This window comes from Vanessa cardui, chromosome 13 (assembly GCF_905220365.1).
Source record: "Vanessa cardui chromosome 13, ilVanCard2.1, whole genome shotgun sequence".
Taxonomy (NCBI): Eukaryota; Metazoa; Arthropoda; class Insecta; order Lepidoptera; family Nymphalidae; genus Vanessa; species Vanessa cardui.
This window is the reverse complement of record NC_061135.1, coordinates 13882800-13901508: the sequence shown is the minus strand read 5'-3', so window position 1 is coordinate 13901508 and position 18709 is coordinate 13882800. Positions and strand designations below refer to the sequence as shown.

Below are 18709 nucleotides of genomic sequence, written 5' to 3'. Positions count from 1 at the left end.
ACATCTTGATTTTTAAAATTTAATAATGTATATGATAATAGTTTAATTTATTAAGTTTTATCTAATTGATATACTGTAGAGTGTAGACCGTAGACTTATTCCGTAATTCGAAACTCACCACAGAACATGAAAACCGCGTGAAAGTTACAATTTGATATGCGATTGACAACGATAATAATAAAATGTGTTATTTGTTACAATAATAATAAGTTATACATGTCAAAATGGCATTTAATGGCGCTTTGCTGCCCATCAGTGGTTTTATTTTTCAACCGATTTCAAAAAGGAGGAGGTTATCAATTCCCATTTTATGGGACCGGCTCCAAATATAACAATACTTATAACTACGTTAGGTATATAATCGTTAATCGACTTTTAAGTAGTCTAGTATTTTTCAATACATTTTACCTAGGAGGACTCTAAAAATATGTTAAAAATGCAATTATTTTTATCACTTTTTAGTGCATTTTTATTTGATTTAAAATAGTGTTTTGTTTGAAGTCGGTTTTTCTTTTTGTTAAAATTTTATTTTTTAAATATTGTAAACATAAAATATTTAACATTATCAAGTACGTCCCTAAGAAAATGTGATAACCCTTGTTGCTCATTAATATTACTGGGAAATAATTGTAGTACGTGAATCTCGAAAATACATTCCCGCTTTTCCAACCGGACGTAAGTAATGTTACAGTATCCGGTGTAGAGATTAAACTAATACATTGAAGTTTGTGTACCGCCCTCATAACGAGGTTTTCTTAAAAATATGTATAATAATATAGCATGTATATGTGAGAGCCGAAATGGCCCAATGGTTAGAACGCGTGCTTCTTACCGATGACCAGTATAGATGATTACAATATTATTAATTGAATATACATTTAAAATTAAATGGCAAACTCCAATGACAAAAACAAGCCATCGTCGTATGTGTTACGAGAGTAACCTAAGCCTTCAATACGGTGTTATGACATATGATTCTATATCATAATTTATATCACATTATTATTGCATATTATTAATATAGCAGGGGCTATTGAATTTACTTTATTATATACTTATTATTGTAATTAATTGATCAATAATTTGTAAGACTGTGATTAATATTATTTTAAATAGCATAGCATTTAATACTGGCATGTAACACTATTTCTTATTTTAAATATGATTGAGCTGTCATTAAAAACAATTGGACGATAGCTTACAAATGATAGAGAGATTGAAGCATCATTGTAAAACGATAATATTATTTTGGCCATCCCGGACTACTGAAATTACAGTAGGTACGTTGAAAATTAAATCGCGAACTCCAATGACAGAATCAAGGCATCGTCGTGTGTTATTAATCAATGGAAAACCTAAATGGCAAACGATGCCAATAAATTTATAATTCATAAAATACCAACTAAAATAACATCGCACTTCAAATCACTATTATTCAATTCAGCTAAATTATTAACTGATGATTCCAAATATAGTATTGACTTATCATTTAAAATAGCCGCTGCAGATTTCATAAAAGTATTTCAAGCTTTATTATTAAAAAACCGAATGACCTGTGAAGTGAAGTGAAGTGTTTCAGTGAATTGAGTTATAAGCATTATACATGATATCGCTCCCGATTAAAGCTTTAATTTTTAACGAGGGGTTGGGCACGGATTCTATTCCGGATTTATTTAAATTATATTGATACCTCAAACTTAGGTAAATATTTTAAAATGCTTGTCAATTTCGACTGAATTATTATAATTTGTCATTGTTAGTGTAACGTGTCTTCGTTCCCAAGGTTGCTAGCGCATTGGCGATATCAGGAATGGTTAATATTTCTAACAGCGCAAATGTTTACTGGCAGTCACTTACCATCAGGTCGCCCATATGCTCATCCGAATGGTATAAAAAAGCCAAGCCAAGCCAAGCCAAGCCTTGGAATTGAATAGCCGACGCATTCTTGTACGACTATCAACTAATGAGTTTATGGAAAAATGACTCTCGCCCGGCAACCGATACCACAAAAAAAGAGTGTCGCGATAGCAACGGCCGGTTGGAGAATAACAGAGTGAAGGAAAAGATAAAGGGTTCATGACAATAAAAATGGAGAATACAGTAGTTGTTTTTGTCTTTCGTTTCACTAGCTATGCTGTGTTATCAGATTTTCATTACAATCAAGTTTATAATATAAGTAATATATAAGTTAATAATAAATAATAATTAAGGACCAGAATCTTGTATATATACGCCTGCGTCATATGTCGTTGATTCCAGAAGACCTCTTCGTTGACTCGGAATGGAATTATTTCGTTCTTATATCAGTCAAATAATTAACTTATATTAATTAAATAAAGCATTCTTAATTATTTAAATGCGTGGAACTAATATTTTCAACAATTCATATTATGTATATTAATTATGTATATTTTACACCATATTACCAATATTGAATATTAAAAAATATTTATGTAGTTTCGTTGACTATGGTGCTTTAATAATAATAACATTAAAATGTTTAAATACATAAATCTACTGGTCGGTAAAATGACTCAAATACTAAGAACGGTTTATAAAAATAAACTCCTAGATCGCAAAAGTATAAAAACCCTCCTTTCCCATAACTTCAACAATCTTGGAGTTTACACGTTCGTCGTTCGTCCAAGACCACCCACAGCGGTTGTCTGTATAATAAGAAAAATATCCTTGCGACCTTTTAAACTTTTACTTTTAAACAAAACTTCTTTTACTTTTAAATAATTTTTGAACTTCGAATCTCTCTCATCTCATTAAAAGTTGTTTTTTGTAATTAACATTTCAGCTACTAGTTACAACGTGCTCTGAATACTCACCAAAATGAAGTTGTGGACAATAGCTCATAGTTAAGGAAGTGTTTTGAATATTGCCTCTCGTGCCTTTGCTTCCACCTTTCGTCATAGATTTTCGGAAATCCAATTTTGAGTTATTGTCTTTATGGTATACGGAGCGTCCATGATATATGTATTTCAATTCGAAAAAAGCTTTCAAGACCCAATACCGACGTAGCCCAGCCTACATATATATAACCTAATATATTTTTGTTGTTTATTTTTGCTTCTTTTATGTATAATATTATGTTATTATTCCAAAAATGTGGTGCGCAATTTATATTTAATAGCAATTAAGGATTATTCATAAAAAGCTTACTAAACAAATTTGGCTCTATTTGTATGAAATTATTTTCAGGTTTCACCCTTTTTTGAAGAGACAAGATTTTGGTCCATTTAAAAAAAAACCGTTTCGTTATAAAGCATTTCCTATTAACTTCCAGATTAAGAAAAACAATAGAATTACATGAGGAAAGTCTAATTTCACTGTTGTCAGTTATTTTTAATAACATCATAATTGAAGTAACACTATATTAAAGCAACCTTCGGCTTAATTTTGCAGAACCCATCTGAACAAATTAATTGCGTTTTGAAAAGATTTTTCATTTCTTTAAAATTATCTTAAGAACGATACGCAAACCGTCTTGACGCTTTGAAATAACAAAAGCATAAAAATATAAATGTTTTTCAAAATTAGGAATACTCATAAAAATGGTTAATCATAATAAAAATGGAATAAAAAAAATAGTTGCTTCGTACCATGAGTTGTGCAATATTTATTTAAAAAAAAAAACATCATACGCCTAAAAATATTTTAATTTAATTTAGATGCACGTCATTTAATCTTGCAATTAAGTCTTAAGCTGGCAACTTTTGTGTTACACGAGTTGATGACCAAAGTTTCTGTAGTTGTTGGTAACTTTCTGAACAATTACAAATACAGACGTTGCAAACAATTTAAGTAGAAACGAACCTTTAAACACAACGTTTGGACTATTTACTAGCAATCAGCTTGTTTTTGTTTTGTATTTCAGTTTGTAAGGTGAAGGAGATGAGCCCAGGGAATATCTTTACAGAGCGATGGGCGAAGATACGATCATACCCGTAACATATGATACATAACCATGGTCTACATCACGGGAGTCGTGAATACGTAGACCACGTAGGCGTGAATAAAAAATCACAAGATGTTAAAATATGGTCCACAAAATTTTTTCTGCTTTAGATACTTAAGAGCAAAATTGTAAGCATAGTTATATTTCCTTATTAATTTTTAATTGTAGCTAATTCTATTCTTTTAAAGTTTCAGAAAATTTTCTTATTTTCGTCCTATTGGAATATACGGACGGAACTCAAAGCGACGCAATTTTTATTTTTTGGCGACTTTAAGAATGTGGTAGAAATGTAGCACGGAAACCAATAAAATTTTGAAAGTGATCCACGAAAAAAAATAAGTTTGGGAACTACTGGCCTACATCCTTTCTAATAAAAATGTAAAAAATATAGACCCACAATTATATATTATATTTACCTATTTAAAATATAATTATTTACGATGGTATGGAAGGCTTCGTTTTTCTTATTTTAAATCACGTTAGCATAGAGTGGAAAACTGGCCGCGTCTATTTCGTCATCGAATCCTGAATATTTACTAATGATATTCTAAAGAAATTAAATCATACAAAAGATTTAAGACTAATTAGGGTTTATCAAAAAAAAACAAAACAATTAAGAAATCAAACAACACAATATTAAATTAGTTAAATAAGTAAAAACGTAGTGTTTGTGTAACTCATCTAGTAAGTTAGAATATTCCTTCAGTTGCATGGATTTCCTTCTATAAAACACAAAGAAAGATTAGATAGAGAACAGAATTTTTTTATTAAGTCTTTATGTTGTGAAGAAAACAATAGTTTTTTTTTATAATATTGTTATCTTGAATAAATATTCCAATTCGTTAAATAAGCATTTTACATTTGCTAATGCGCAGACATGATGGATTCGTATTTTCTACGTAAAATATTATCAGGTAACACAGATTACCGCGACCTACTACCTACTGGCTGAAATTAAATTAGTTATTCCGAGAGAAAATGCAAGGCCTATAAATATACCGACTTCCAAATGTCGGTTTTCGAGAACAAATTTAGACATAACCGCGTCTTTAACTGCACCCGCAAATTTTATAAAGCTTCATAGCATACAAACATTTATCCTCCATTTGAAAAGAGAAGTAAAAAAGTAGTCTATATCCTTCAATATGACTTATCTCTAAACTATCTCCACACTAAATTGTACCTAAAACGGTTTGGCAATTGAAGCGTGAAGAGGTAACAGACAGAATTTCGGATTTTTAATTATTATATATAGTTAGAAGAAAATTAAAATCACAAATAGCAACACTGTGACCGGATATATAAGGACGACGGTTGGCGATAATCGTCCATCCGCTTAGCTGTCTGAATATTTAGCCTGTCATAGAGTAAAAAAGGTCTGTTGGCCGTGATTGAAATATTTAAAAAATATCATTTCGTAATTCACTAAAGCATATAAATATAAATAAAAAAATATTACGATAATACAGTATTATAGACGTAAAAGTACCGCCTCGTTTTGTTCATACTGTAACCCCAATTTTATACCGATATATTTTTTTATTTTTTATTCATATTACGATATTTTAAATCATATTATTGTTTTCTTTTTTCGATTTAATTTATATATTGTTTTTCTTTTGTACATATCATTTTACTTTAATACGTGCTTCTATTGAACATTGTTTTTTATAGGTAATATTGTTTCGAGCAAAACTGGATCTGCCAGATCTGAATAGCATAATGTGTTGGTATTACTAAATACGTCAATTGTTAACAAGTGGAACATAGGCACCCAACTGTTGTGGCATATAATAACAACTCTCAATAATATACATATTATCCTGATTTATTTACCTATACTTTATTATTTGTACAATGTATTATTTATGATTACGGTATTCGTTATGTTAATAAATTAACAGTAATTTAACCTCACTAGTTCGTCAACTGACTTCCGACTATTTTTTTTAAATGAGATAGGACGCGCCAAAAGGGATGCCATTCTGTTTTTTAAAAATACCTGTATAACGTTACGCTGCTCTAGTATATCAAAATGGAGAGTGTGTTAAGTGATAGATTTTGTTTGAATTTCTTAAAAACCCACAAGTGTTAACACAATATTTAAAATTGTTTTTTTTTAAGACAGATATAATGCGCTTTGTGTTAACTTCATTGCCGTCTCAAGCTACACTAAAATTATCTACCTAGCAAAATATTTACCAAAGTTATAATGAAACAATATATTTTTAATTTTAAAAATTCGTATACCTGTAGAAATAATGTACAGAGATCAACATTAGTTTTAAAATTAATTAATAACAAGTAAATTTCATAAATTCTTTGGAATTTGATTGGTGGTATAATTTTATGGTCATAGCATATTTATTTCTATCATGAAAATTATAGATGTATAATTTTCAACTTTTAATATCGACTACTGTCAAAGGCCTTTTGATAAATATGTTAGTTGATTCCGACAAATATGGAAAATCTGAAAATATACATAGTAGTCTACGTCTACTAGACAAAGACGGTAATGGTTAGTATCTACTTAATAAAAAAAAAACTAACATATAACCTCCAGAATATTACCTGCCAGTATATTAGGCATTATAACCATTTTTAATCGGAAAACACGAAACAATCATATAATTTAAAATGATATTCTTAAAAAATATTAAAATCCGTTTATATGAAATAATCTTCTGATTAAAATATTTCTATTGTGGATTTCCCTCTAAGCTCGCCGCGCCTCAACTAACCTAATTCTCTCCAACATTTCTCATTTTAGACTGAGTTTATAAATTCTCATTATGTAACTTAAGGGCAGGTACAGCTTAACAAACTTAGTAATAATGTTACCCTATTTCTTTTTTCGTGAAAACTATTCACACTAAATAATAAATAGGTACATGCGGAAAAATTTTAGAGTATTAAATAAGTCGGGTCTTGAACATATTTATTATTACCATACCTCACCTAATGAAAACTGATTTCATATATTAAAAATGTTCGTAACAAAAAGAATTGTGAATAGATTTAAAAACGCATCCTGTTAGTGGGTATCTTTTGACATTTATGTATGTTTACAATATTTTTAAGTCTACCGATAAGATATCGATTCAAAACTGCAGTATAGTTCTCATCAGAATAAGTTGATCTAGTGCGATAAGCTCTTTATTTGTTACTACACTTATAACTTATTATTACTTTGAGAATAAAACGTAGATATGTGTACTGCTGCTACCCTAACACGGTATCAGTCAAATGCTATATGTGCGCTTCGCCACCGACAGACACCGTGTCGAGCTAGTAAAAGCCACGTTTCAGCCAACTACATTCGTCAGATTATTTATACACTCCATTTCTATAAAGCTGTGTCGGTGTATCACAAAATAATTAATACTTACTTCATTTTCTTGCTTACTCTCTTCTCTTACCTGATTAATTATTATTCGCATATACATATAAATAGAATAAGCCGATTTGATATTAAAAAAGCAAGTGTAAAACGAGTTATAATGAGCGTACCAAAAAGGCGCAAATAAAACATTATATATAATAATAAATAAATAAAATAAAAAGGCTCTTATTTCTTGCATAATACTATATGCTTTACATACAATTTCGAAAAAGAAAGATTATGACTATAATTATAAAGAAAAAGAAAGTACTACACATACTATGTTTTACAATAAAGATCAATTTTTAGCAAGAACCCCTCCTCAGGTGAAGGTGAAGGCCTCCTCTAATGAAAAAATCATTCTACATCTTAAAATATTTATTGAGAACAAATCGAGAATATATTATTGTAATCTATGTTATTGTGAATATACGTAATAATAAAAGATATTGTGACACAACTATAAATTTACCCACTTTATGAAAAGCATCCCAAATGGACTTTCAAGCTTTTTTGATGGTTGACGGACGAGCCTATGGGCCACCTGATGATAAGCGGTCACCATCACCCATAGACAATGACGCTGTAAGAAATATTAACTATTCCTTACATCGTCAATGCGCCACCAACCTTGGGAACTAAGATGCTATGTCCCTTGTGCCTGTAGTTAACCTGGCTCACTCACTCTTCAAACCTGATCACAACAATACTGCGTACTGTTGTTTAGAAGTTAGTAGAATAACTGATAAGTAGGTGGTACCTACCCAGGCAGGCTTGCACAAAGTCCTACCACCAATTAAAAAACTATATAAATAGATTGAACAGTTCTTTTCTGGAGAATAAAAAAAAACTGTACCACAAACCAAAGTATTCTAATCGACCGATATACATTGTATGTTACATGGTGATTTTTTTTTTTTACAATTTCAGAATTAGCAGATGCAGGAGTGAAGGAGAAGGTAAGTGGTCAATAAAATGCATGAACATGGTGAAGCATACATAATATTGCCATATTATAATGTAGAATGTGTTTTTAATATGACAGATGTCAATGAACCGTCAGTTCTGATTAAATATTTCACGAGATGCTGTGTTTCAATATTCACCTCGAAATTAGCAATACACAATAAATATAACGATATACAAAATCATGTATTTAAAATATAAAACATTCCATCCTTAAAAAACATCTATTTTAAATTAATTGAAGCTTCATTCTTCAAATCCATCTATAACTTATTTGATAAAGGTGACATTGTGAAAATAAAACCAAAATTTCAAACTTCAAAGTATTTGCCCCCGGGGCTGATTCAACTTCCATGTCACGATATAAAAGGATTTTAACGAGAACTTAGAGCTTTAAAGTGTTTTCGTTTCTGAAAGATCATCACCTAATAGAGCCTTCTAGATATATTTTGAATATCTACTAAGTTAATAATTACAATTGAAATTATCTATGTGATTTTAACTTAAGCGATTCATGGGATTAATTAATTCCTGAACGAAATTCGTATTTAGAGCTAAGACTATTACATGGAAAGTAGAGCTAGAGGATGACGCCTGTTGAATTCACGCCGGTGACCTGCGTAATTTACGATTTCCGAATTCTTAGAAGTAATTGAATTCGTAAAACGATTCCTATTGAACCTTCGCACTTAGCTTTATTATTTACACACATTTTAAATATGCAGAACTTAGGATAGTGGCTATTTAAAAAACAACATCAACTGCAAATGTTAGGGTTCTCCTAGACCATTGTCAACAACTGTTATTGAATAAATTCTGTCACACACTTGTTCTTCAATTGTCATTAAAACCTTTTTAATGTATCAGCAAGTGAACCGATAGAGCTAATTTTTATATACTGTGTAACGCTTATATCGGGTATTTCGATAAGCTAGGTACAACCGAAACAGCAATTCTAAGATTATCTACGCGGCAATTCCGATTCGCGGTATTACAAATATACCTTACACCATGGCTCGCGAAACCTTCCCTGTTGAGGATAGTTGGTAGATAACTGGAGTGATCCACACTATACGAAGATGACCTCAATTTGCGAAAGTCGTACGTCATGGAAAGATTACAGGCGTGAAAATAGTATCTCCGTTGATCCGCTCCACCAAAGAAGACAGGAGATAAGTCACCAGCTTTATGATAATCACATGAAATTGTATATTAAGATTTTGTGCAGATTTGACGTGCTTTTTTAGACCCGAAATTATCGTGATGCCAACGTATACGTAACGTACTAACCATCTACTAAACCAGGATATCGGTGTATTGTAATTTTAATCAATGCCCAAAACCAGTGGTGCCGTGTAATGTTGTGATGGAAAATAAAGTTAAAAATGTAATACAATGTAATAGTACATTTGCTTTAGGAAATATTGTATAATATTATTTGTACACACGAATTATATTTAATAACTGTCAACAAAATCGCGTCACAGCCATGTATCGTTAAAGTTTCAACGCTTTTTAAGGTGGCTTTGTTTCAGCGAGCATAATAAAGACATTTTCCAGGGTGATAGAGCGTCCGATATCTTATTACAGCGAGCTTGTAAACTGACGAAACGCTCCTCGAATCACTGCTTTTATAGCCTCCGTTGCGATATTCACATTCTACAGCCATTACAATCTTGCAACAAAAATGTATCTTATGGCTCGAATGATAGAGTTTCGAATCAAATAACAATCGTAAACCAAGAGTATAGCCTGGTATAGGCAGATTTTTTGTCGACTGTGATGGATAAACCGAAGTAACGGGAGGCGTCTTGATTGAAAATACCGTTAAAGAGAGAAAAGGCTTTACGGGGTTTTTCAAAAGCGGTATTTCTACGTTCTTTGTTTAAATATCTCTATTGTAATAAAATTTAGTTTCTTAGAATTGTAATGTTTTCTTCAAACAACAAATGAATAGCTTGAACCTTAATGAGATAGATAAAATTATATTAATATTAAAAGGCCTTGAACGCATATTTAAGTAGAGATTGTGTTAAGACTTGATGCTTTTACTCAATAGTAGTAATTAAAGTATTACAGTAAATTGGTTCGAGTAAGCTGTTCTGGGTATAAATACGTCAAATAGCAATATAACTAGAATGAGCTAAGGTAACATACAAACACGACATCTTAGATACTTAGGTTTATGGTACTTTGACAAATGATTAAATAAGTATGAGACAATATCACATACATTACTTTTCATTACTCTGATCCCAATGTTAGCTAAAGCTCTTGTGGCATGGAAAATCAGAGGTAACGACGGCACCACAAACACCCAGACCCAAGACTCGGCCGAGAATCGAACCCGGGACCTCGGAGTGGCGTACCCATGAAAAACACATGAGTAGTATTGCGTACAGTGAAAATAATGACTATCGGCTATTGTGATGACTTAACAGGTGGTCCAAATTCCATCCTGCTTTCCATCGTAAATCAATTAAATAAATAAAATTTTAACAAAAAGAAAAACCGACTTCAAACAAAACACTATTTTAAAACAAATAAAAATGCACTAAAAAGTAATAAAAATAATTGCATATTTAACATATTTTTGAGAGTCCTCCTAGGTAAAATGAAATGAAAAATATTAGACTACTTAAAAGTCGATTTACGATTATATAACGTTGTTATATTTGGAGCCGGTGTCAGCCACGGGCACACGCTTCAACAATCAAAAGAAAGAAGCGATACGAGCCTCTTGATTGACCCAGTATAATTTCGTATAAAACGTAATTTGTAAGAAACGTATTTCTTAAAGTATTCTCGTATTGTTTATTGATAGATATAGTATAGGTTGGCTGACACCGGCTCCAAATATAGCAATAATTATAACTACATTATATAATCGTAAATCGACTTTCAAGTAGTCTAATATTTTTCATTTCATTTTACCTAGGAGGACTCTCAAAAATATGTTAAATATGCAATTATTTTTATTACTTTTTAGTGCATTTTTATTTGTTTTAAAATAGTGTTTTGTTTGAAGTCGGTTTTTCTTTTTGTTAAAATTTTATTTATTTTTTGATTTTAAGTGAAGCTGATGTAGACTAACATTTTTTTCTTATATGGATAGATTAAGCGTGCCGTTTATATGAATCAGAAACTACTTTGGGGACAATTTCAAAAGAAACTTTCGAATAAAGCAAAAATAGACTTTCGAAAATGCGGTTTTAATACGTCATGCGGCATAAACTACAAGGTACCACCCTCGAATGAGCTGTAATCGACCTCAGTAAAAAAAAATTGCAAAAGAGCTATTCGTATGCTATGTCGTACATCATATGACATCACATCATATACACAAAATTTGATTGAAGACAGTAAGAAATTCTGCCCCAAATAGCACCCTAACTGTAAGCCTTTTAGGAGTTCCGCCAATACATAGTATAAATCAAAGTCGCTTTCTCTGTCCCTATATCTTTAAAACTACACAACGGATTTTAATGCGGTTTTTTTTAATAGATAGTGTAATTCAAGGAGAAGGTTTGTGTATATAATACATGAACAATATATTAAAGAAACACTGACAATTTTAGAAGTTTGCAATGTGATGTCGTAAATAAACAAATTCTTTAGTATATTTAGTATTAGTTTTGCACCCGTGAGAAGTCGGGATGGGTCGCTAGTTGATTATAATATTCGATTATGACTATTACATGAACATAACCACGTTCCGGAAGGTGATTTAAATATCCAAGTAACCCATAAATAAAAGATTCGACCGAGTATTGCTAACGTGCTCCTCAGAATTGTTCCGTTCCCTCCCGTTCCCTTAATTTGTCATGGATCCTATGCTCAAAACCTTACCAAACTTACACCAAGCTACCCTTAAAGTATGTCCTTTATAATAAAAAAAGAATCATCAAAATTGGTTTACGTGATTTTGAGTTATTCACCTATTTGTCGCGCATATACATAATGCAAATTTAAGACTTATGTCGTTTTCATACGGATACCATCATCGGAAAAAAATTAAAAAAGAATGGGACCCCACGGGAAGCACTACCTTTCAAACAAAAAAAAATTATAGAAATCGGTCCACCCAGTAAAAAGTTATGAGGTAACAAACATAAAAAAAAAAAAAAATACAGACGCATTGATAACCTCCTCCTTTTTTAAGTCGGTTGAAAATATATGAAGATCCCCTGACCATTTTCTGCCGAGGCGCTTATTCTCAAGGGATATTCGCAGGACATAATATATGCACAAGTGGGTGCGCGAAGTGCTCTTTATTATATCACTCTTGTGACTCAATTGAACGGCAAATTCGACACGACCTGATATTGCAAATATTCGATACCAACGGTTTTCCATATGTTGCGAGGAACGGGAGAATAATCTTTAAAAACATATTCCATAGAAAGGAATCTTATAATAGACGGCACATCGGCGTATCAGTCAAGACTGAAACAAGTTCAATCCTTGAAGACGCTCAACCCGCGTGAGCCTCGAGGTGACCACGGCTAATTAGTTGCCATGGTTGTCAAACCTGGAAAAGTAAATTTTTTTCATCGATATATTTTTTTTATGGTTATATGATAAACTTATACCATTTTTCTTAATGATGCAGAATGTAACCGTTTTGGATAATAAATAAATAAATAAATAAATATGGAACAACATCACATACATTACTCTGATCCCAATGTAAGTAGCTAAAAAATCAGAAGTAATGACGATACCACAAACACCCAGACCCAAGACAGCATAGAAAACTAATGAATTTTCTACATTGACTCGGCCGGGAATCGAACGGGACCGGGATCGGGGAGTGGCGTACCCATGAAAACCGGTGTACACACTATTCGACCACGGAGGTCGTCATAATGCTCACCAGAAATCTTTGTCTGAAAAAATATCAACTTCCAAATCCAGAAAATTAGAAATACGGTATTGTCACAAAGAATTTACAACATTATTTTATTTTTTTATTTAATTTTCAGTCGTTTAAGGTATTTAAAATTAATAAATTAATAAATGTGAACCAATGATTACAAAATAATATTTAAATACAAAAAATATCGCGACGTAATTTAACTATACAAAATAATTTAATCTGATTGTTCATAAAGGTCGTATCTACATGTTCCCACTAGATTTCCCAGCTGTTGTACGTGGATTATAATGTCCTCATACTACTGCAGACAGGCCTAAATGGATAATATTTTTTTCATATTCCGACTACTGGATTGTTTTTATTTATTTTATATTATTAATTGTACCCTGCATATCGTAGTTAACTTAAGGCAGGAGTTACAGATAAAGAAAGTCCTGCCTTAAGTTTCCATACCAAAAATGAAACTGTTTTATTATTTATGGTGTCAAATTCCTGTCTCGTAGATTTTAATAATTTTAGGTGAAGAAACAGTATCCAACGACACTTTAATTTTAAAAAATAGGCTTAAATATATATATTTATTAATATTCAATTCAATTCTTAGTTAAATGGCTTTTAACTAAGAATGGTAGCTTCACTTAATTGTAAAATGACGATTCAAAAGTGCTTATTAAAGCCTACTTGAATAAAGTTTATTTTGATTTTGATTTTTGAATAATAATAATTCTTTTTTTTTTGGGCGGATATAATAAGGAAGATGCAATATTTTTATGTTGTGTTTATTTTAAACAACTCCATATAGAATAGACCACGAGTATATTAAAAATCTAAAACAATGTAATTTACTGCCAAAAATGCGTTACAAAATGTCAATTTAAATTTTCTCGCGAAAATGGATCTATATTTCGTATGTTATTATTCATTTATATCACATATCTGTCACTGGCCCACTGATCATACTTGTCCTCGCTGGCTTTCATACTTATGCATTTTTGCGGCCTTTAATATTTTTTTTCGCTTTTTTCTTTTCTTCGAGGGAAAAGGCAAAGGTATTACACCGTACAGCCATTTGCGGCCTTTAAGATACTTTTTTGGAAAAATTTAAAACAGACTATCGATACTTCGAAAACAAGCTTCGTTGACGTATTTTTTGTACCAATGAGATCATCTACTTCAACAATGTTTTCAAATAAATGGTTTTTGACTGGACCTTATGACTCAAAACTGAGATAAAAGTGATTTCAAGCTAAAAAGAGGAATCTAGAGTCTACTTTGTCAAACGTAACTTCCATTTTAATTCGAAAATTGCAATTAATTTTTGTTTCAACGTTCATTATTTTATAACTATAACCTAAAATAAGTAGTCATAACAGGAGTGACGTCACTGAACGCCAAATCAGTGTTTTTGAAATACGTTCCGTTTCACGTCACTTTAATTCGTAATTATTGTCAAAAAAAACATAACTATATCAAATATAAACCAGTTGCAGTGGCTATTCTCTTATTTTTTTTTTTAACATTTTGATAGCAACATATTCATAAATATTATATTTGCGTTTTCCCTATTAGTAATAAACGTTTATTTTATATACTTACGCAACATTTAAAAAATAGTGATATATTTGTAAGACATAGATCCAGAATTTAATTTAACAATAAAATTTTAACCTAAAACATCTTATAATATGTTATGTGTAAATGATTATTTGTATTTATTTTATTATGTGATATTTTATGGCTCCTTAGCAGTTTTACAATTATGTAAATATTTATAATAAAATTATGTCTGTAAAAATATTATGCTTACGGAGCAAACAATGAAACCAAAATTATAATTACAATGGCAACCTCAGCTAATACGTCACCAGCTGAAAATTCAAGGCCCTACCTTTTATTTCTACTTGTCAAAGCTTGTCGACTGAGGCTGTAATTTCTTACAGCCGGATACTGTCGTTGTAAATCGAATAAGAAAACCTTAGATATCCCACAACAACATGGGAGATTCCCTTGATGGGAGTGAAAATGCCCCCGAGGCTCAAAATATAGTTGTAGTCGAATTCCAAGATTTTGCGAATTACTTGCGTCGGGCTGCAACGGTACTTTTGCCTGAGGATGACATCGTTCCACCGGCTCTCACCGCTGCACTTGACGACAAAGTGAATCAAGATTGCATTCGAAAATTTATCACAGATCCGCAAGTCTCAGCGCTGTATGTTCAGCGATTTTCATTAAAAGGTATGCGTTCTTTTAAGACTATCGATCGCATGAGATCTTTATCCAACTGCATTGACGCATTATGCAAATTATGTGTTACCCACATATGAGTAATGACTCATAGAAATCGAGCCAATGAACTATTATTGATCATAGATATAATTCTGTTTGTATAAATTGTATTATTTGTATTATAAATTTGGACTAAAGAAATTACATTTGATATTCATTAAATGAAATGATTTTTTAACAGAGGATGACAATGAGCAGCCTACAGAGGGGGAAGAAGAGAAAGAGGCTGTCTCATACCAAATTAGCAATGAGGTATGCAACAAATAACAAAAACATATGAAAGTATATTTCAAACATATTTATTAACAAATATTTAAAATCACAGGTGCACTTCACATCACCCCGAGTAGCTGCGTTTGTCTGCATCAAGCGTGGTATTGTGATCGAAGCTGACAAGTCCATTCACAGCCAACTGCGCCTCATCAACTTATCCGATGGATCTCCATATGAGACCCTTCATGCTTTCATCAGCAAAACGATGGCACCATTCTTCAAAAGCTATGTTAAAGAAAGTGGAAGGGCTGACAGGTTGCTATACTTTTCACATCATTATCTGCTTGTGAAATTACAAACGTTAACATTTATACTAATATTGGTTCATTGTATACAGAGATGGTGATAAGATGGCGCCATCAGTTGAAAAGAAAATTGCGGAATTAGAGATGGGGCTGCTACATCTACAGCAAAATATTGATATCCCTGAGATCACTCTTCCTGTTCATCAACTCGTTGCTGCTGTCATTAAAAGGTTTGTTAAGATAATTGTAAAATTAGCTAAACACAGCCTAATATGATGTTTTAATTTTTACATTCTTCTAGGGCTGCTGATGAAGGTCGTAAGCCCCGTGTAGCAGATTTTGGTGATAAAGTGGAAGACTCAACATTCCTCAACCAATTGCAAAATGGTGTAAACCGCTGGATCAAAGAAATTCAAAAGGTTTTTATTTTTAAAGCTAGATTTCATCAGTTTCATCATACAGTATTGAATATTGGACATAATATACATTGATATGATATTATAATAATATATATGATATATGGGACACAGGTGTTTACTAAGAGTTACCTGTGTCCAGGCAGTTTGACTGACAAGAACTCTTACTCTTTACCACCAATAAAGTATAATAGTAAAGATACTCGAGATACATATGTACAAAACATTAATTTGTAAGGTTTCTTGGTCTAGAAAGCCAAAATGTTAATTAATGGCATTACATCATTATGTAATACCATTAAATATTTTAGCATGTTAATACTCTCGGTATATACTATGTTAATTTAATGCCATCTAGGTTACCAAACTTGACCGTGACCCATCTAACGGCACTGCTCTGCAAGAAATCTCTTTCTGGCTCAACCTTGAGAGGGCTCTCCATCGTATCCAAGAAAAAAGAGAAAGCATTGAGGTAAATATACATCAATAAGTACTATAAAATATAGGAAATAAAATTTGTATTTATTTAACAACTAAATTATTATAACAGGTTGCCTTGACACTGGATATCCTCAAATACGGCAAAAGATTTCATGCTACAGTCTCCTTCGATACAGACACAGGCCTTAAACAAGCTCTTGCAACTGTGTCTGATTACAACCCGCTTATGAAAGACTTTCCTATCAATGATCTGCTCAGTGCAACGGAACTGGAACGGATTAGGTAAGCTTGTTTATAATTTTGGTGAATCTGTTTATTTTGTTTATTACATGTGAATATTTTCATATTTTATCTTAAGGTTTTGGCTAAAGAAAGCTGTATTTTGTTAAAATTTTTCTCATTGCAAAAGTAATGAGAAATATTTTTTTTAGGCTTGGCTGAATGTCATTCAGATTGCTAGTAGAACTGTGCCGATTAGGAAAATGGCTAGGCGTTTGATTAGATAGCTAATTAAGCTATTTGCTTACAATATTAATTGCAGCAATTTGCTGGGTTCTGCCTGTATGGTATAATAGCTACACCTATTGCAAATTTGCATAACTACTATGAAAAATTTATTAAACTAAATTTCTTTTCAGGCTGGCTGTGCAACAAATCTTCTCACATCTGCGCAAAATTCGTTCCACTAAATATCCTATCCAGCGTGGCCTCAGGCTCGTCGAAGCTATATCTCGCGACTTGGGACAGCAGCTCTTAAAGGTGATACAATCTATAACACAATTATGACATAATTTGTTAGATATTCACTTATTAATAATAATTATTCATACAAATCTATTGATGGAAATTTCATGTGACAATTGATGTTTAGAAAGAATCCAAAAGAGGTTGGAAATAATTTTTAACTCGAAGACCTGTCCAATAAATCAAATAATTCTCGTAGGTGCTGGGAACTCGACGCCTGATGCACATACCTTTTGAAGACTTCGAGCGTGTCATGACCCAGTGCTTCGAGGTGTTCTCCTGCTGGGACGACGAGTACGAAAAGCTGCAGGGCCTCCTGAGGTGAGAGTCGACCCACACTTTACCGTTAGTGGATACTGTTTGATTAGTTGATGACTGAGTTGTTCTGTTCCGTCCGCAGGGACATCGTGAAGAAGAAGCGCGACGAGCACCTGAAGATGGTGTGGCGCGTGTCGCCCTCGCACAAGCGCCTGCAGGCGCGCATGGAGCACATGCGCCGCTTCCGCCGCCACCACGAACAGTTGCGCACCGTCATGCTCCGGGTACGGACAAACAACAACAACAACAGCCTGTAAATTCCCACTGCTGGGTTAAAGGCCTCCTCTCCCTTTAAGGAGAAGGTTTTAGAACATATTCCACCACGCTGTTCCAATGCGGGTTGGTGGAATACACATGTGGCAGAATTCCTATGAAATTTGTCACAGGCAGGTTTCCTCACGATGTTTTCCTTCACCGCTGAGCACGAGACGAATTTTAAAGACAAATTAAGCACATGAATCAGCGGTGCTTGCCTGGGTTTGAACCCGCAATCATCGGTTAAGATGCACGCGTTCTGACCACTGGGCCATCTCGACTTGTTAATTCATATAACAGAGCTGGTAACGAGAACCTTGCTATAAATGTTTGTGTTGTGTGCAGGTGCTGCGTCCGCGCGCCACTGCCAATGCAGAGGGAGGAGCGGGGGGTGAACCCACGCAGCCGCACTCGCTGACCATGGACGCGGCTGATGCCAACGCCATCGCTGAGGTGAGCTTGTTGACTTACACGTCTCAAAGTCAAAGTCAAAATATACTTTATTCAAGTGGGCTTTTAAAAGCACTTTTGAATCGT

The 18709-nt window shown here is 32.7% G+C and overlaps 1 protein-coding gene across 3 annotated transcripts in view; it reads left to right on the top strand.

Moving 5' to 3' along the window:
- Positions 1–15075: 15075 nt before the first annotated feature.
- Positions 15076–18709, top strand: part of LOC124534829 (dynein heavy chain, cytoplasmic) — a 33570-nt gene continuing 29936 nt past the window's right edge. For all 3 annotated transcript variants that reach the window (XM_047110854.1, XM_047110852.1, XM_047110853.1), the window contains exons 1-11: positions 15076–15429; positions 15662–15732; positions 15806–16008; positions 16091–16228; positions 16300–16417; positions 16773–16886; positions 16965–17137; positions 17494–17614; positions 17799–17920; positions 18000–18141; positions 18518–18625. In XM_047110854.1, coding sequence (XP_046966810.1) covers positions 15189–15429; positions 15662–15732; positions 15806–16008; positions 16091–16228; positions 16300–16417; positions 16773–16886; positions 16965–17137; positions 17494–17614; positions 17799–17920; positions 18000–18141; positions 18518–18625 — 1551 coding nt within the window. In that variant the 5' untranslated portion in view covers positions 15076–15188. The remainder of the gene's footprint in view (positions 15430–15661; positions 15733–15805; positions 16009–16090; positions 16229–16299; positions 16418–16772; positions 16887–16964; positions 17138–17493; positions 17615–17798; positions 17921–17999; positions 18142–18517; positions 18626–18709) is intronic.